The sequence below is a fragment of the Cervus canadensis genome, chromosome 1, assembly GCF_019320065.1.
Source record: "Cervus canadensis isolate Bull #8, Minnesota chromosome 1, ASM1932006v1, whole genome shotgun sequence".
Taxonomy (NCBI): Eukaryota; Metazoa; Chordata; class Mammalia; order Artiodactyla; family Cervidae; genus Cervus; species Cervus canadensis.
The window spans coordinates 36,602,706-36,622,481 of record NC_057386.1 but is presented as its reverse complement, the minus strand read 5'-3'; the positions used below and the strand labels follow the sequence as shown (position 1 = coordinate 36,622,481).

Sequence of the window (19,776 nt, the reverse complement as noted above, 5' to 3'; positions counted from 1 at the left end):
CACACAAAGAGGACTTTTCTTTCGGGAACTGGGAACCGCCAGCTCATGAGAGTCCCTTGTCTGCTCCCATGGAGACTTCTGAGCTGGAGGCCTTGGGGCAGGGGAAGCCCTGCTTTCTAGAAATTGCTAATGGAGCTCAAACTTCAGGTCTTGGCCTAGGCATCTGGGCCGCTTGGACCTTCTTTCTTTCTCTCCATTCTTTCAGGGAAATAGGCCATCTGGGCTTCCAGAACGATCTCTCTGGGGGCCCTCTCCCCCTCTCCTTTGATTCTCTAGTCCATCTCCCTTTCCTTCTGATGGACCACATGGTCTCCTCCACTGGGGATGCTCATCTAGTTCCTGTGACCTGGACCCACATCCCTTTGAGGCTCTTCCTCAAAAAGATGACGCAGTATGGAGTGGCAGTTAAGGACATAGTTTCTGGAGCCCACCTGCCTTTGAGGCTTTGCCATTTCCTAGCTGTGTACTGTCTCGGCCTCATTACCCTCATTTGTAGAGGAGGAATATGAGAGTACCTGCCATGTGTGTTTGTAATGGGAATTAATTGAGATGATGTGCTACAGAAATGTTAGTCATTATTACTCCTCCAGAGAACAACTGCTCAGAGGGAAAGTCAGAAGGGATTTTTCTATTGTTAATATAATACCTCCTCAATTCTTCTTGATTTCCTGCCCTGCCTGGTACCCAGAACTGAGTGCCTCTCCACATCCAATGAACAAAAACTGAAATTGCATCGTATGTGATTGGCCCCACCTGAGCCCTGTGTATCAAACCCAAAACCCTGCCTGGTAACTGTGGATGATCCTGAGGGTATTGGAAAAAGGCCAAAACCCAAGATCCTGCCCAGCAAAGATCAGATGGACCTGGGGTAGGTGTCTTTAGGGAAGGAGCATCCTTCTGGATCTTGTTCCTGAGCCTTGAAGTCAGGCTGCCCTGGGCCAGTCAGGGTTCACAGGCAAGGTGGTCCCCAGGGTGACAGGGAGAGCCCGCAGAGCTGGAGTTCTCATGAAGGATTTGGGGATTGGACTGAATGGAGACCTGATAATTCAAGGCCATGGAGAGTCCCAGGGTTGGCCTTGGAATGCATTTTATTATCTGTTTATTTCCATCAGAAGGTTCCTTCCTAATTCCTTTTGCCTGAGGCTATATTGAAAGGAGTCTATATTTCTAGACAGACATTGACCTTGTGGTTTGATAGAGCCCTTGGCGTTCAGGGCGTCTGCTTTTTTTTTTAAATTTATTTGGCTGTGCTGGATCTTCCTTGTTGCATGGCGGGCTTTCTGTAGCTGCAGTTACTCTCTAGTTGTGGTGCTCGGGCTTCTGATTCCATTGGCATCTCTTGTTGTGGAGCACGGGCTCCAGCAGTTGTGTTGCATGGGCTTAATTGCTCCGTGGCACGTGAAATCTTCCGGGACCAGGGATCGAACCCATGTCCCCTGCATTGGCAGGCGGATTCTTAACTGCTGGGCCACCAAGGAAGCCCAGGGCGTCTCCTTGGGGATGCTTCTCTTGTGTGACGTTGTGCAGTTCAGTCATCTTCTAGGAACCTCAGTTCCTCCATTGGTAGGACTGAGCCCACCCTGCAGGGTTGCTGTGAGGATTATATGAGGAAGCAGGTGGGCAAGGGCTTCAGGAAACACCAGGCACCCACATGCATATTATGTCGTTACATGACTGATACTTGTGGTTGTTATCGTGGGCAGCGAGCTAAATGCTTGTGGGGTGGTTTCATTGATTATCCTACTCTTCTTCTCTTCGGGCTACCATGCACACTACTGCCCTGAGACCGGCTCAGGAGTGGGGTTCTGCAAGATTCCACGCCCACCTCCCATCCCAGCCTGCCTGCATGCCTCGATGGGAGGGGGGGCGTCATTGACTTGACACTCGGGTCCAGTGTGCCTGGCGCTTTGGGGAACAGTGCACAGTGGCTCCTGTGTTTGTTCCTGGGGGCGTCACCCCTGCACTTCTGAGCCCCTTAGGCACTCCCTGTGTGTCCCCCTCTTAGTAGCTTCCCTGATCTTGGATGAGTATGGAGATGGAGTTTCAGGCCTTAGGATGTGCCTTCATTTCCTGGGGCTGCTGTAACAGTGTCCCACAAACTTGGTGGCTTAAGACAACAGAAGTGGATTCTCCCACAGCTCTGGAGGCTGGAAGTCTGATATAAGGTATGAGAAGGGCGGAGCTCCCTCCAAAGGCCCTAGAGAAGGAGGATCCTTGTTGGTTTCTTCCAGCTGCTGGTGGCTGCAGGCATGCCTTTTGTTTGGGGCTACGTGATTCCACTCTGCCTCCGTCTTCACGAGACCTTCTCTTCTCCCTGGGTCTGTGGGTCTTTTATGAAGATTTAAGGCCCACCTGGCTCTACCTGGATCTCATCTCAAGATACTTGATTATACCTGCAAATAGGGTCACATTCACAGAATCTTGGGTGGACATATCTTTTGAGGGGGCCACCGTTTAACCCACTATAAGAGCTGTGATGGGAGCCTGGTGAGGCTCCGAAACTCTGCCAGCAGCTGCTGGCCCTTGTGTGGTTAGAAGTCACTCAGGTGTGACCACAGGGGTGTGTGTGTGTGTGTGTGTGTGTGTGTGTGATGGGGTGGGGCGTTACTGGCGCAGGGCTGGAAGGAACTGGCCCAGAGCAGCCACAGCTCATGTCCTGAAGGGCAGAACGTGCTCTCCTATTCTTGCTGTCACAGAGCTTGGTACGTAAGGAGCCCAGAGTAAGTGCTTCATCAACCCTTAGTGGTTGGTTCTTAATACATACTCATGGTCGTAGTTTAGTTCCTCAGTCATGTCTGACTCTTGCGAACCCATGGACTTGTAGCCTGCCAGGCTTCTCTGTCCCTGGACTTTCCCAGGCAAGAGTACTGGAGTGGGTTGCCATTTCCTTCTCCAGGGAATCTTCTCAACCCAGGAATCGAACCTGGGTCTCCTGCATTGCTGGCAGATTCTTTACTGACTGAGCCACCAGGGAAGCAATACATACTCATAATAGGTGATTTATGAATTCTCATGGACTGATCCAGCCTTGAGAATGTGGCATTGAACAAAAAAGCCCAGTATTTTCTTGGAGAGTTTTTATTAGATTTTTTACTGCAAGTAAACAGCACACCCTGTTTTAACTAAAATGATATATGCTTCTTATTAAAAATGTAAGCAATTGTAAAGTATAAAGAAAGTAAAAAAAAAAAAAGAATCTTAAACAAAACTCTAGTAATAATCCCACCAGCCAGACATATTCATCATTATCATTTGCTAAATCCGCAGACATCTCGGCATCATGCGCACATTTAGAGGCATAAATAAATGGGATCCTGTTGTTTGTGCCCGTTTATAATAAAGGGAGTCAAATTCGATTTTACTTGCATTCAACCAGTGAAGAGAAAGCCAGGCGACTCAGGAGTCACTGAAGTTTAGATAAATGTTTTTACTCTAGAAGAGATAGTAATCCCTGTAAGAGCCCTCTGAAGATGAGCTAAATTGTTTTATTAAATTCTTTTATTGGAAACAGACAAATCTTTGAGGGTGGAGACATTAATTTTTTAAAATATTTATTTGTTTGTTTCTGTCTGTGCTGGGTCTTCCTGGCTGTGAGCAGGGGGCTTTCTCTCGTTGCAGTGAGTGGGGGCTATTCTTTCTTGTGATATGTGGGCTTCTTGTGCAGTGGCTTTTCTTGTTGCAGACCATGAGCTCTAGGCGCTCAGGCTTCAGTAGTTGCAGTTCCCGGGCTCTAGAGCACAGGCTCAATAGTTGCCCCGTGGCATGTGGGATCTTGCCGGACCAGCGATCGAATGGGTATCCCCTGCATTGCAAGGCGGATTCTTTTTTTTAATTTTTAATTTTATTTTATTTTTTTTGCAAGGCGGATTCTTACCCACTGGATCACTAGGGATGCCCCCATTAATTTTTAAAAATAAATTATTCCCACTTTATACATAGTGTTTGGCTCCCTGCTTTGAAATGTGAGAATCAGGTGGCTTTGGAGGCGAGCTGGTGCTGTCTGTGAACAGCCTGGATCACTCACTCCTTTTGAGGGGAACTGCTGGGCCCTTAATAGCAGCCTGGGTGGAAAGGATCTGCATCTCCAGGTGTGTGGAGAGGTGGAGGGAGCCTTTCAAGAGCCCCCGCTCAGTTTCACATGGAAATCAAGCAGAACCCCTTGTGGGAGAGAATCGGCTTTGCTAGCAAATGACACGGCTGAGCGGATTTGATTTGGCAGCAGGCTGGAGAGGTTATGTGTCACAGAACATTTCAGTTTTGCAGGGTCGAGACATGCTGCTAGAGAGTCAGAGTTCCTTCCTTCCCGTGGATCTATCAGAAGGTTTGTGTTAGTTTCTTATAGCTACTGAAACAGATGACCCCAAGTGTAGTGGCTTAAGACAAATGGATTTCTCATCTTCGAGTTCTGGAGGTCAGAGGTCTGAAATGGGTTGCATGGGACTAAAATCGAGGTGTCCACTGGACCACATTCCTTCCAGAGACTGTAGGAGAGAATTTATTTCGTTGCCTTTTCCAGCATCTAGAAGGCCACCTGTATTCCTCGACTCCTGCCCTATTTCTCTATCTTCAAAGGGAGCAACACTGATCGGGCCAGGCCCCTCCCACACTGCAGTCTCGCTCATCCTCTCTCTTCTGTCTCCTTCTATTATAAGGATGCTTTTGATTATATTCCTGGATAATCCAGGATCCTCCTCTCACTTTAGGGTTGGCTGATTACAATCTTAATTCCGTCTGCACCTGAATCCCCATTGTCACCATTAACCTCACATACTCACAGGTCGTGAGGATTAAGGACAAGAGCATCTTTTGTAGGTGGGCTTTGTTCAGCTATGACAAGCTCAGGCCACCTTCATGGTTCAGTAGGAGAGGCTGGGTCCTATTAGAGCTAGGTTCCTCATCTGTAAAGTGTGGGAGATTTTTTTACCCCACTTCCTAGCAGAAACCCTTGAGGCCCAGGACACAGGTCTTCCTTCTATGGGATTCTGTGGCCCTGTAACTGATCTTTTGCCTGCCTGATTTCATTACTTTGTGATATCATGACTGATTATATGATTTCAAATGTCCTCGCCTGACCACTGGAGAAAGGAATGGCAACCCACTCCAGTAGTGTTGCCTGGAGAATTCCATAGACAGAGGAGCCTGGCAAGCTCAGTGCAAGGGGTGGCAAAGAGTTGTACATAGCTGACCAACTAATACACATACCCACACCCACACCCCTGACCATGGGATTTGATGTGTAGGCCGTGGGATTTGACTTCCACGGAGAAAAGAAGCCCACTCAGCACTCATATTGTCAATATAGAGCTGAGATGTGACCTTGATTTTGTTACCTTCAGTCAGCAACTTGCTGATCCCCCATCAAGGCAGAAAACTAACCCCTCATGTAGGAAAAAAAATGACACATGCGAGCTTCCAGCCCTGATTGAGTTGTCCAGTCTTTCTTTCAAAGGAGGTGCCATTGCCTGTCTCCGTCACAAGTGGTTATCTTCCTCCTGTCTGACCTGAATCTTTCTTGCTGCGATCTCAGCCTGCTGGCTCTCAACTTGGCCGGTAGGGAGACAGCCAAGCGGGTCATCAGGTCGATAATGCATCAAATCCTGGTGATCTGTTTTTAACAAATCGCATTCTAAGGTGTCACCATGTCTGTCCCAGGACCATGTTCTCATGCTTGCTGTTAGGGTGGACTGTCTGTTGTGGGTATGGGGTCACCTGGAGGTGAGGATAGGGAGGGGTGAGCGGGGGTGGGGGCAGGCGCAGGAGGCCCATCAATGTGCTGAGACTGGCCGTACTTAGATAACCCTCCCCAGGTGACCTGCCTGGCACAGAAAGTCCCCCTCCTGGTCCCTCAGGTCAGATAGTGTTGCCTGGCTACGGGGCAGCCAGCGCGGCTCTGGCAGGGAGAGTAAACAGGCGCACATGTTTAAAATTCAATATCCCTGGGAGGGTAAACACCCGATCATGGCCTTCCAGCCCACCGATAATCTCTAATTCTCCTCGCTTCGTGAGAGACAGAGAGAGAGAGTGTGTGTGTGTGTGTGTGTGTGTATGTGTGTGTGTGTGTGTGTGTTAGGGTGGGGGTGGGGTGGCACTGCACAGAGACCCAGATGGTCTCTTCTGGGAACTGGCCATCAGCTATTGTGAGGGATCGGCAGGGGTCAGAGAGTTACAGCCTCAGCCCCATGAGGACCGTCACCCTGGTCACCCGGGCAAGACTCCCGGGAGCCCCTGAGGGTAGCCTGGACTCCTCGTGGAATGGAACCATTGAGGGCCCGGGGATCTGGGGGCAGCTGGCCCAGACTCTGTTTGGACTGCAGAGAGATCGCTGTGGTGGGCTGGGTCCCTGTGGAAGGCGTGAAGCACGTGGGCCACCCAATATTGTGGAAGAGTGGGGGTTAAAATTGACAATCTGCTGGCCAACTGGGTATCTCGTGAGGGACTGTCTGACCAGAGGGAAGGATGCCTTTTTCCAACTGGTCCAGCCAGAGGGGTGCCCTGTTTTAATTCACACAAAGGCACTTTGTAGGTGAGCTTTGGTCCTGCGAAAGGGAAACTCATTGTGCTGGTTGAGTCCTCAAGACCTCCTGCGGGATGCTGAGCATCACATGGCTTGTTCCTAGGCACGCCACTTGCCTCCTGAGGAGGAGCACCAGTCCTAGCAGCTGTGGGATGGAGGGCAGGTGGGCAGACTTACTCCCTCTGTGTGGGGTGGGAAAGTGGGCCAGCATCCCCTTAGATGCAGATACAAAAATGGCTGCTTGCGGCATCTCCCAGCACTTAGAGGGGGAGACCCTGGGGTGGGGCCCTAGTGAGGTCATTTCTGGCCAGCCTCACTAGATGGTAATGGGCGGTCTACAGCCAATGAGGCGGATTATTTTCCCTGCATGCGTTTTGTGCTTGCTCCTCTTCTGTTGCTTCGGCTTCTTCCTTGCACCCCCACCCCACAACCTTCCTCCTTCTTTCTAAATCTCTTCAATCAAAGGTGCAGCTTGGACATCACCTCCCCCATGAAGCCTTCCTTGAATGCCCCTAATAGGAGTTTGTTGCTTGCTCTCCTGCATGGGAGCACCTTACAGGTAGAAGTGCCAGCGAAATCCTTTCATTCACTTGGCAAATATTTATTGATCACCTGCCATGGATTGGGAACTGCTTTAGGGCCCAGGGACACAGCAGTGAGCCTGGCAGGCATGACTGCTGCCTTCACGGAGCTTGCTGTCCAGTGAGGGAGGTGGATGGTAGGTAAGAAAGTCGTCAGACAACAGCAACTTCTGATCAGTGCTCTGAAGAGAGACACAAACTTGTGTTTGTGGGGTGGGCATCATTTTAAGGGTGCTCTTTGAGAATACGGTGTCTGTGGGAGGGAGAAATGGTTTTGCCTGTGTTTCAAGGAAGACCTGGAGGAGGTAACATTTAGGCTGAGCCCTGAAGACCCTGATGTTGGGATAGATTGAAGGCAAGTGGAGAAAGGAACGACAGAGGATAAGATGGTTGGATGGCATCACTGATTCAATGGAAGTGAATTTGAGCAAACTCCGCGAGATGGTGAAGGACAGGAAAGCCTGGCGTGCTGCAGTCCATGGGGTCACAAAGAGTCAGACATGACTGAGTGACTGAACAACAGCTGAAGATGAGAAGGAATGCCCATGTGAAGAGATGGAGGTTGTCTGGATGCTGGAAATAACAAGTGCAAGGCACTGAGGCAAGGAAGAGTTGATGCTTTGCTTTTTGTTTCCTTTTTAATCTTTTGCTGTGCCACACAGCATGTAGGATCTTAGTTCTCCAACAAGAGATCAAACCTGTATCCCCTGCATTGGCAGTGTGGAATCTTAACCACTGGACCCCCAGGGAAGTCCTGGGTGCGTGCTTTTTCTTTTTTCTTTCTCCTTTTTCCTGAAGTATAGTTGATTTACAATGTTGTGTTAGTTTCAGGTGTACAACAAAGTGATTCGGTAATAAATAAATATACATACATATTTATATAAAATGTATATATATGGATACATTTTATACATATGTAACATAGATATGGGAATATAAAATGTATGCATATATATGTTCTTTTCCAGATTCTTTTCCATTATAGGTTATTACAAGACATTGACTGTGGTTCCCTGTGCAGCAGGACCTTGCTGTTCATCTGTCTGAGCTTTTGAAGAACACAAAGGAGGCCTGTGTGGCTGGAGTAGGCTGAGCGAGGGGAGGCTGCCGAGAGGCAGAGTGTGCCAGTGCTGTGGGTCTTGAGAAGGGTTTGGAACCTGATTAGCAGGGCGCTGTGATTCATCTCTGACTGCCGCGTGGCAAGAGCAACAGTGGAAGGAGGGAGACCAGATTGGAGGCTGTTGCTCTAGTCCAGGCAAAAAAATGAAGGGGACTTGAACCCAGGGTGGGGGCTGGCTGTTGGCAGTGGAGATGGAGAGATAGGAAGGGATTAGGGTTATGGTGAGAGAGTCAGGACCATGGGAGGTGCTGGTGGGTTGGACCTGTGAGGTGATGGAAGGGAGGGATCTCGATGTCTCGTCATCCCAGGTGGGGCTTGAGCGATGGGTAGGTTTGGGTCCCATCTTAATGAGAAGGAGAAGCCCGCAGAGAGACGGCTTCGGAAGAGCAGATCAGGAGCTCTATATTGGACATGCTGAGTTTGAGATGCCCATGACTGCAGATTTGCTAATTTGGAGATCCAAGGAGAGGTCAAGGTTAGAGACATTCAGGTGGAGGTAGCAGTGTGCAGCTGGAATTAAATTCCAGACGGATGGTTAAGTACCTTGGGAAGGCAGCAGAGACAGAGATGAGGGGAGATCCCAGCCTGAGCCTTGAGGGTCTCCAAGAGGGAGAGGAGGAGCCTGCGAGGAGAGCTGAAGGAGACCCCGGTACCCTCAAAGGAGGAGGCAGTAGTACTGAGGATGAAGATGAGGGCAGAAGTTCTTCTGGGCTTTGGCAACATGGAGGTCAGTGGTGACCTTGACCAGAGCAGTTACAGGGGAGCTATGGGGCCAGGTTGATTGATGGATGGAGGTGGGAAGACAGTCACGTAAGAGGTACAGAATTCTGCAGGGCTGACCAGAGTGGCCACGTGTAGAAAGATGGTGTTTCTGTCTGCTCCAGCTGGAGCCGGGGTCTCCTGTGTGCACGGCCAGGCGCACAGTCCTCCTGGTGCCAGGACCCCATGACCACCTTGCCCCACGAAGGCACCAGGCTCTCTTCACAGCTCGGCACATGGTTTCCCAGGGCAGAACATATCCAGGCTGCCTGGTGATTCCAGGAGGGGATGGTCATGAGGGTCAGAGACCAGCCTGAGCTGTACACGTTCAACCAAAATCCTGAACACACCTTCCTTCTGCGGTGGGGATGGCCTGTCCTTTAGGCCTGGGAGAGCAGGGTCATGATTTCACCTCCTGGCGGCCCTTTGGGACTGGTCACTCTCAGGGCTCCAGTTCACTCTCTCCTCTGGATAGCTGGCCAGAGGAATTCCCAGTTCAGTGTAAACGGGGCTGTGTCTTGGGACCAGAGCACATCACCTGCCCTCTGGGGAGCTGAGAGGGGCCTGGAAATGTGTCTGGGGCTGTCTTGGCTATATCCATCTAAGGAGCTGGGAGCTGTCTTGGTTCTCCAGGTGGACCTGCCATACTGCTCACCTGGCCCCCTTGTGGCCTCTGCCGTCAATACCAGGCTGGGGGAGGGAGAACTGGGGAGCAGTGACAAATCCACCAGCTGCCTGCTAAGCCATCTGGGTCAGGCTGCTAGGAGCTGGGGCCCCACCACTGTGCCCACTGCCATCCTCGCTGCTTGGGTGCCCCTGGAGACCTCCTTAGGGGAGACCAGGCCTCGGTCAGGATGAGTTCCATGCTCGCAGCATCACAGGCTCCTCTGCTGTTTTGGTCCTGCCCTGGTGGCTTCAGGGAAGGCCTGGAAGGTGATATCAGCCCTCGAGCCAGGTGCTGGCACCACTTCCAAAACATCCACTGGATGCACGGAAGGATCTCTTCTGGTGGGAAAGGAATGGACTGTGAGAAGCAGGCTAAGGTCTCTAACTCCGCACCTCCTTCACTCACCTCCTTTGTTGCCAGTCTGCTTTTGAGGAGGGGACCACTGGGCAGGCAGATTGCAAATGGCAACAGATAACTGTCTATGGCAGGAGGGCGTGTGCAGCCGGCTAATGGTCCTGGCCTTGGGGGCTTATGAGGACCCTTCCCAAGGACTGGGTGTGTGTGTTTGCATGAATGAGTGTTTATGGTGTGTGGGGTGAATGTGAACGTTTGGGTAGGTCTTTGTTGTACCATCATGTTTCAGGGTGCTGTATGGGGGGTGGGTGCTGGGGGACTCTGCATTGGTGGGAATATTTTTTGCCTTTTGAAGGCCTGCATTTGCCCCAGCACCCCGTTTTATTAGTCCCAGCTGGCACAAGGGGGCAGGACAATCGTGTTATTTGACATATGGCTTAGGGGGAAGAGAGCTGCTTAGCGTCACAGTCCCCCGCACTGTATACGTGTAATTAGGCTCTTGGAGCTCAGGGACTGATTGTAAGATTGCTCGGGACCGAAGCGTTTATTTAGGTGATCATTAACGAGAAGATGGGGAAGGAAGAGAACATGCAATTTGCAAACATGCCCTGCCTGCAGGTTAGTCTGAAATGAAACTCCCAGCAACCTCCCTCCTGCCATCTCCTGCCTTCTGGAGAATCTTTTAGGGGCTGCCCAGGGTTGAGACTAGTTCCCAGGTGGCGCTAGTGATGAAGAACCTGCTGGCCAATGCAGGAGACAAAGAGAGGCTGATTAATCCCTGGGTTGGGGAGATTCCCTGGAGGAGGACATGGCAACCCCCTCCAGTATTCTTGCCTGGAGAATCCCCATGGACAATAGGAGCCTGGTGGGCTACAGTCCGTAGAATTGCAAAGAGTCAGACATGACTGAAGCGACTTAGCACGCATGCAGCACGCACAGGGTTGAGATGGGGGTGCCTTGGACGGCATCTCCTGGGGAGCATCTGGGAGCAGGAGCCCCCAAAGTTGCCAGTTTCCCATGACTTCTTTCCTGATTTTGCCCTTTGCTCAGCCCAGAACAAAGCATGTATTGATTTATTCGGTTCTCAGCCCTGAACATCTGATGAGAGTTGGCTGTGTGCTAGGCAAGTACTGGCTCCAGCAAAATCCCAGTAACTTATGGTCCTGGGTGGAGGAGAGTGCTAACAGGAAGAGCCCAGATAAATTCAGACTCAGATAATCTCTAAATCTTGTTTTGCCACTTACTAACAGTGCTGGTGTGGGCAGGGGGGATGGGGAGCTTTGCTTTATAGTAGACGTGGGTCAGTTGGGACAATTTGTAGGCTGGAAGGTGCTGGGGGAGGCACATAGCTTGCTGCTGGCTATAGGGCATCCAGTGGTCCCTCTGGGGCAACAGCTCAGCGGCGATGGAGGGGAAGGGAGAGCAGCCACCTTCATACTCTGTAATGAGCGTGGAAACGGAGGAGGCACAGAGATGGGAGAGACCCGCTGAGAAGGTTGGTATATGGCGTATATCTTGGTATATGGCGCCTCCTACTTTAGAAATAGGTGAGGTTGCGCCCTGGCACTCACTCAGTCTTGCCTGAACCGCCCTGGGCGTGAACTGGATAGTGAGAATAGGATGAATGTTTATTTTGGAGATGAGTGAACAGACCTCTGATCACAGTCACGTGACGCCGCTGGTGGACGCCTCCCCAGTGGTAGCCGATCATGTTCACGAGTCCCTGAGATGATGCTAGACTCTGCCAGGAGGACGGAGACACTCTTGTGGATGGGTGGGGGAGCTGGAAGGGAGCCTTGGGCAGGGGGCAGCTTCTGGGATCAAGGAAGGAGAGTGGAGTCTGCTGGGGGGGGCGGGGCTGCAGGTTCCATGTTTGCCATGTGACCTGTTCTCTGTGAGTCGAAAACCCAGGAGCTTCTGCAGCCACTTTTGTCTCCCAGGTACATGTCAGGGCTGGGATTGAGGGAGGAGGCTAATTGGTCCCACAGTCCTTAGTGCTTGGTTCTTTTATTTTTTTAATTGAAGTATAGTTGATTTACAATGTTATGTTAGCTTCAGATGTACAGCAAAGTGATTCATACATACATATATATATATTAATATGTTGTTAGTCACTCAGTCATGTGTGATTCTTTGCAACCCCATGGACTATAGTCCTCCAGGTTCCTCTGTTCATGGGATTTCCCAGGCAAGAATACTGGAGTGGGTTGCCATTCCCTTCTCCAGGGAATCTTCCGGACTCAAGGATTGAACCTGGGTCTCTTGCATTGCAGGCAGATTCTTTACCATCCGAGCCACCATATTATGTATTAATATTCTTTGGTTCTTAAAACTCATTTGATGGGCGGAGAGATGGAGAGGTGATGGCAGGGCTTCTGCTGCTCTTGCTCCAAACCTCAGAGTCCTGGTATGTCGGTAACAAGGCTGCAGGAAAATAGGCAGGATCTGGAAGCCAGGGAAGAAGGAGAGGGTAAGTGGGAAGGATGCTGGCTATGCAGGAACCTTGCCTGGGGAACAAGGGCCACCAAGGAGTGAGGAAAGAGAGAGCCACGCTTCTGACACTCAGCCAGACACCCACCCACCCGAGCCAGTTAGGAGAGACAACAGCCGTGGAGCGCCAGCCACTGCATTTCAGGGACAAGGGGGTTGGGAGGGAAGCAGACATTTTTCTAGGAGGCCAACACTGTCTTTTGGTCCTACCTTCTCAGCTTCAGTGTTGCTTTATTTCCTATTCCTCTGGACAGACGTGAGCAGGGGGACCTGGGCCTCTTGCCTGGACCACAAGTATGGTCACTGGTGAGACCAAAGCCAGAATAACCCCCTCCTCACTCTCCTGCCATGATGCCTTTGTTGAGGCTGTTGTCTCCCCCAGGGTACTTAACCCTCCAGTTCATCCTGTGGTGGACCCATCAAGGCTTATCTCTGATCATCTGATCAGGTTCATAGACTGTTTTTCCAGTGCCCCCACGGTGAGGCTCGGAACTGAAGCTGACCCCAGCTTTATTGGAAGACTAGAAGTTTCAGGTCACAGGCTCAATCAGAAGCAGAAGGTCTGTGGACTGGCACCCCAAAGCCTGACTTGGAGAGCCTCCAACGGTGTGGACACTGTGATTCCTTCACCAGTGCCGGGCTGTGAATCTTGTGGTTGCAAGGGAGGGACAGCTTGGAAGCAGCAGTGCCAATGATTTCCTAGAAAACGGGGCTGGAGTGCTCCAAGGCAGCCACACGCTTACAGAGCCCCTTGCAAATACCCACAGGGTCTACTGGTGTCGCTCATAACTGCTGATGATGCCCCTCGTCATCTCCTTTTCACCCTGTTTACCCTGGAGGTTGGTACAGTGCTTTCCAGCTTACAAAGCACGTTCTCAAACCGCCCTGGTTCTCACAGACACCCTGGAAGAGAAGAACTATTTTGCCCACTTTAGAGATGAGAAAATTGAGTCTTAGAGAAATGCGGCATTCCCCTTAGCCAGCTGGTGAGACACAAACTTGAGGCAGACAAAATTTCGAGTTAGCACTCGTTTCTCCTACTCAGAGAAATAATTACTGAGTACAGATAATTACTGCGTATCTACTACTGTATTTCATTGTTTCGAAGACACGTTTCCCCTCTCTCTCATTTAATATCTCTGGACTCAGGCTGCATTCCCCTAGCAATAGTTTGCAATTGGTTGTGTTTTTGCTTTGTTTGTGGTATACGAAGTAAAGTATCTCTTATGATGGATGTCATTCAAGATTTGATGAAATGTGGCGTGTATAGTATGTGTAGACATAACTTCTGCTGGCCAGGAGTTCTAAGTTTAGGGGAAAGATCAGACAGTCCTAGGAGCCATTCAGATAAAGCAGAATATTAGGGGAATTTCCTCATGGTTCAGTGGTCAGGACTTGGTGCTTTAACTGAAGCAGGGCAGTGGGTGGGGGCAGGGGGCGCCCAGGTTCGATTCCTGGTCGGGGAACTAAGATCCCACAAGCCATGTGGTGTAGCCCCAAACCCAAACAAGCAACAAAAAAACAAAACAAAATATGATACCCAGATTAAGTCACATGCCCTGGGGATTCTGGCTGAGAGGTTTCAGAAAGATTTGAGAGAGGTTGGCAGGGGTTTGAGTATCCTGCTTCTCATGGACCAGCCAGGTACCTGAGCCCTGTTAGTGTGGTGGTTCAAAGCTTGGATGCTGCAGGCTGTCTATGTTTGTATCGATGATGTGGCCTGTTGCCTAGATACGTAACCCTCAGCCTCAGTTTCTGCATCTGAGAATGGGGATGGTAACAGTGACTGCCTCTTGGGTGGTCTTGGGGATCAGCTAAGAGGACGCACGTAAAGTACTTTGTCAGGGGCCTGGCACCCGTAGTGAGAGCTCAGTAAACGTCAACTGCTCCTGTCACAAAATTAATCCTATAAATCCGATAGATTCAGAGCCGGCCGACGTGTGTTGATCAATGACTGTTCCTGTATTAGGTGCGTTCACATTTGTCATCTCATTTCATCGTCACTGGGAAGATGGGTATCATCATTCCAGCTTTACAAATGAAGAGGATGGGGCCCGAGGTCACAGCTGGCCAGAGCTGGGCTGGAATTTGGATCCTGGTCTGTCTGGTTCCCAGTCCCGTACTCTTTCAACTGGACTAGAGCTGCCAGCGAAAAATTACATGTGAGGGAGGAAACCCTGCTGATCCCAGTGTCCTTGCTGCGGGCAGGTTTTTGATAATCAGATTACTGTTGGGTGCTCTTAGTAGTGGCTTTTCTGGCGCTGAAGGAAGAGAGCCCTCATTCAGAGGCGTGGGGGCTAATTTGACAGACGGGAAATGCGCGCCAACCTTAACCTCCCCTTCCCGGCTCCCAGCGGGCAGCGGGCACTTTTGCCCCACCTGGACAGCTGTTGGTCTCTCTGGTCCTCGTTCCTTCTTCTGTGCTTGCCTGTCCTTGGACTCACTCTTGTGGTGTGTGGGTTCCCCCATCCCTCACCCACCCTGGAGAGGCTGCCAGCGTGGGGTCATACTACCACACCACTGCTCATGACCCTGCCAGGGGAGGCTGAGGGCCTCCTCGTGTCTGGAGTCTCCTTCCTGCCCCTTGAGTTTAGCGCAGACACACTTACCTTCTGTCCCTCCCTGACCCCCTCTTCTCCCCTGTTTTCTCCACCACATCCTGTCTTTCACCTACAATGCTTGGCTCTGCTACTAACAGGCCATGTGACCTTAAGCAGGTCAGTTGCTGTCTCTGAGCTTTATTTCTCACCCCCTGGGTTAATCTAGGGGTCAAGTGGGAGGTAGTGGGAATGAACCCTGGGCCTGGATATTGACTCATGTTCTATTGCTATGTGTCCTTAAACGCAGGACTTGCTCTTTTTGTACTGCCATATCTCTATCTGCAAGATAAGGAAAGTAGCTCTTTTGGGAAGGCCCCTCCTTTGCAGTGGGGCTTCACTGGTGTTTCAGTTGTAAAGAATCTACCTGCTAATGCAGGAGACAAATGTTCGATCCCTGGGTTAGGAAGATCCCCTGGAGAAGGAAATGGCAAGTCACTCCAATGTTCTTACCTGGAAAATCACATGGACAGAGGAGCCTTGCAGGCTACAGTACATGGGGTCGCAAAGAGTCAGACACAACTTAGCAGCTAAACAACCACCACGCTCCTTTGCAGCACAGACATTGTCTGCTCCTCTGTGGGTCCGTGCAGGCATCGGCTCACCACCATGACTGCTCCTCTTTTACTGGGTTCTATATATTTACTACTGTGATTATCTTAGTCACTAGATGGAAGTCAGTTCTTTTATTCGGTCCTTCAGTCATCAAATATTTATTGAGCACCTATGTGCTGGATGCTGAGGTTAACAGATGAAGTGGGGGAAACAGATAGTTAAATGAAAAATTAGAATGCAGAGATAAGTCACCCAATAGGGCACATGCTGGATGCTTATGGAAGTACTACTTGGGGGAGGGGTGGATGCTAGGAAGGCTTCCTAGAGGAGGTGATCTCCTAGCTAAGGCCTGAAGGACAAGTAGGAGTCAACCATGTCAAGGGGAGTGGGTAGAAAAGAGGAGAGGAACTGAAGCTGATCTTCCGAGGGTCCACAGCCCTGAGTTAGTGCCAGGCCCAGAGGGGATCAGTAAGTCATTGCCTGTCTCTTTCCTTCCTCCCTGCCTCTGGATGCATTTCTGCACGGAGGCAGAGGCTTGGGACCACAAGGCTTCCTGTACTGGGTCCTGGAATGCTGTGGCCAAGCAGATGGCATGTCCTGGACAGCCTGGCTGCAGGGTGGGGTAGGGGTGGGGCCCCGGTATTGACTCACGGGCCCAGAGCAGGAATGCAGATGAGCCAGAAGCAGGTGTGCAAGGATGTTGAGGACACAGGAGCCTCATCCAGGGTTCCTTTCTCCAGGGGCAGGAGAGAAGGGCTCATTAGGGACAGCCCAGTGGGGCCCCTTTAGGGACAGGGAGGGTGGTGAGCTTGACCACTCCTTTCTCCTGACATGGACTTCTCTATCAGGTTTGTAAGAGCTGGAAGGGACACTGCCAGCCTTCTCCACGGCCAGGGTTTCCTCTGGCACGTGATGCCTCAAGATGTGTGAGATGGCCCAGTTCACATCCTAGGACCCTGCCCCCTTCCCCCTTCCCTGACCTTCATTGTCACTTGATGCCCCCAGGGATGGACTCATGCCAAGACCTTCTCTGACCTCGATTGAGCTGTGTCCTCTCCCAGTCCCCGGGGACATATCCTGGTCTCTCTGATCTCCCGTGGATGCTGTTGGGGTTTCTGGGCTCAAGCCAGCGTAGGATGGGACTGCACTGGACAGAGCGGGTGGGCTGTGTGTTTGGCGGCAGGCTGGGCTGGAGGAGGGAAAGCAGAGATAGGATCGTCTTCCCGGGGACTTCCCTCGTGGTCCAGTGGTTAAGACTGTGCTTCTGATGCAAGGGGCACGGGTTTGATCCCTGGTAAGGGAACTAACATGCCACATGCTACATGGCACGCCAAAAAATAAAAAAGATTAGCTTCTGGGTGGGGCTGAGCAGGTGGTGGGGTACTTTTCACACTGTCTCTGGGGGCCGGGGCATGAGGAGTGAGCACTGGGGGAAGGAATGAAGATCATCATAGTGGCCATATACTGACGGTGTTTGCCTCACTTTCCCATATCCTACTCTACAGCTACTGTGTAAAGTGGGTCAGATTTTGTCCATTTTACAGATGTGGAAACTGAGGCTCAGTGGCTGAGCAACCAGCCCGCACAGCTTGTAAGTAGCAGAACTTCGGCTTAAAGCCTTGTCAGCTATGCACGCTGTCTAAGGGCTATTTCTTCCACACCATGCCACCTTTTTTTGAGGGATTTAAAAATTCATTCCCTTCCTTTTGAGCTGAGACGTTACTTTGCTTCCAGAGCTGGAAGGGCACCAAGGACTATGGATGGATATTAAATGTGATGTGTTTGTTAGTGTTGGAAGAGACTCCGAGACCCAGGTGAGCCCTGGACTGAGCTCTGGGGCCTGGTTTCTTCCTCTGTTAACAGCACAGCGCTTGGTGCCTCTGGGCCTTGGACTGTAGATGCAGTACAAGTCTTCTCAAGCCATTTACTTTCCTTATTTTTTATTTTTCTTGTGGGATAGCCACAAGACGTGAGGACTGCTCTCTTTTTTAAGGCACGTTAAAAAAAATTTTAAACCAAAGTAATACCTTACAATGATTGAAAAAACAAAACCTAGAGTGTTTGGTGAAAGAAAGCCGTTCACCATGCCTCTGTTCCCTCCTCCCAGGTGGTGACGGTTTAGTTGCTAAGTCGTGTCCGACTTCCCCACCCAGGGATCGAACCTGAGTCTCCTGCATCGGCCGGCAGATTCTTTACTGGCTGAGCCACCGCGGATGCCCTCCCTCTTACTAGACCCACCCACAAAGGAACCACGTCTTCCTCTTTTAGCTGTTTCTTCAAATCTTTGAGTAGGAGATCGGGGGCTCTATGGGGACCACGCGAATGCCTATAAGATGCAGGCAGCTGCTTTCTTTCTACTTCATTTTTATTCTTCTTATACATAGGACTTCTTAATTCGCAGATGGGGAAACTGAGGTTCCAAGCCACTGGGGCCTGCCCTGAGTCCCACAGCATCCTGTGCCCCCGTCCTGTCTCCCGTCACACATCACAGGCCAGCAGCATTGAGAAGTCACTCAAGATGAGGATGGGAGGGGGCTTCCCTGGTGGCTCAGTGATAAAGGATCGGCCTGCCTATGCAGGAGACACAGGTTCAGTTCCAGGTCGGGGAAGATTCCACCCACGTGCCATGGAGCAACTAAGCCCGTGCACCACAGCTATTGAGGCTCTGCTCTAGAGCCCAGAGCCGTAACTAGTGAAGCCTGTGTGACCTGGAACCTGTGCTCCACAGCTCCTGAGTCTGCACTCTAGAGCCCGTGGCCCCAACTACTGATGCCCTCGTGCCCTAGGGTCCATGCTCCACAGCAAGAGAAGCCCCTGCACGGAGAAGCCCAGGCACTGCAACTACAGAAAAATCTGTGCGGCAATGAAGACCCAGCACAGCCTAAATAAATAAATGAAATTAAACAAAAAGATAAGGCTGGGGGGACAGTAATGCTTCCAACACCCCCAAATGAGTCTCCCCTGACAACCTACGGCGCCTCTCCCCTGGGGAGACCTCTTGCTCTCACTACATATGCTATGCGGTGGCTCCACCAGCTCTGGGTTCCCCAGAAAAACAACAGTGGCAAAGGAGGGGTCAAAGGTCAGGTCCGGTCAATGTGGAATGACAGCTCCGGGCGGACACCCAAGTCCTGCAGTTCCTTGTTTGATCTTAAGGAAGTTGTTCAACGTCAGCAGCAGCAGCAGCGGCTGGGGTGCTAGCAGCCAGTGTTGCTCAGGCAGACAGTCAGGGCGCCCCTCAACTCGCAGGGGAAGGCACTGGTGGAAGATGATGGATTTCTTAAAGAACATTTTGGTGAGTGTACCGGGTTATGGGGCTATGCCTGTCCACACCGGCTGCCCAGAGTGGCCCAGTCAAGGGAGGAGCCAGACGATCACTCCTGCTGTCACCTGGCAGGGAACCCCTGGTGGGGTGTGGAGGCCGCCTGTCACTCGGGGAAGGAGAGACCCGGGACAGAGGGGATTGGGGGTGAGGAGGGGGTGTGGGGCAGAGTCAGGGACCAGAGCGTTTCCTCCTTGGCCTGGAGGCGTGAGGCGGGGTCCTGGCGTGAGACCGGGCAGACCTCACGTCTGTGCTCCTCTGTCAAGGATTCCTGATGCGGGTGAGGGCCTGAGGGGACCCTCACCCACCTGCAGGCTCTGCCAGGTGGGGTGCCAGGGCGGGAGAGGGAGGGACACTGTGGCTGCCCTCCTTCCACCCGGCTGCAGACACTCGGAGCTGGCAGGCCGGCTCTGTGGCTGCAGCCGTCCCTGCCCTGTGCTGTGCCTGGGAAGGCCCTGGCGGGGGACCGTGTGCTGTCACAGGGCCTTGGGGCTGTTAGGGTGACACCTGGGAGTGGTGTGTGTGACATTTCCCCCTGGCCTGGGAGTCAGGGTCCCTTCCTGCCAAGTCAGATTGTCCCTGGAGGCTCTGTGGGCATCCCTCTCTTCCAGCTCTGCCCGGCCTTGTGCCCCTCCTGCTGAACATGGGGTCAGGACTGCTGTCTTCTCGTTCACATCTATATGTGGCAGGCGGGGGGTCAGGGAGGGGGGTGGGTGAGCTGTGTTCTGTCCTTTCTTTCCCTTCCTGGACTGTGACTGTTAGGGATTGTGGGGAGTGATAGGATACTTGTTGGAGGGTTGGTGGAGAAGTCCCCCAA

At 51.5% G+C, this 19,776-nt stretch overlaps 1 protein-coding gene across 10 annotated transcripts in view; it reads left to right on the top strand.

The window, feature by feature from the left end:
• The window catches only part of RAP1GAP2 (RAP1 GTPase activating protein 2), a 216,698-nt gene that overhangs the window by 119,709 nt on the left and 77,213 nt on the right, over positions 1-19,776 (top strand). The window contains exon 1 of one of the 10 annotated variants that reach the window (XM_043477997.1): positions 18,853-18,932. The exons of 8 other annotated variants lie outside the window; for them this stretch is intronic. In XM_043477997.1, coding sequence (XP_043333932.1) covers positions 18,906-18,932 — 27 coding nt within the window. In that variant the 5' untranslated portion in view covers positions 18,853-18,905. Of the gene's footprint in view, positions 1-18,852; positions 18,933-19,776 lie in introns of those variants that run through there. One more of the 10 variants, XM_043478006.1, reaches the window with a different exon arrangement.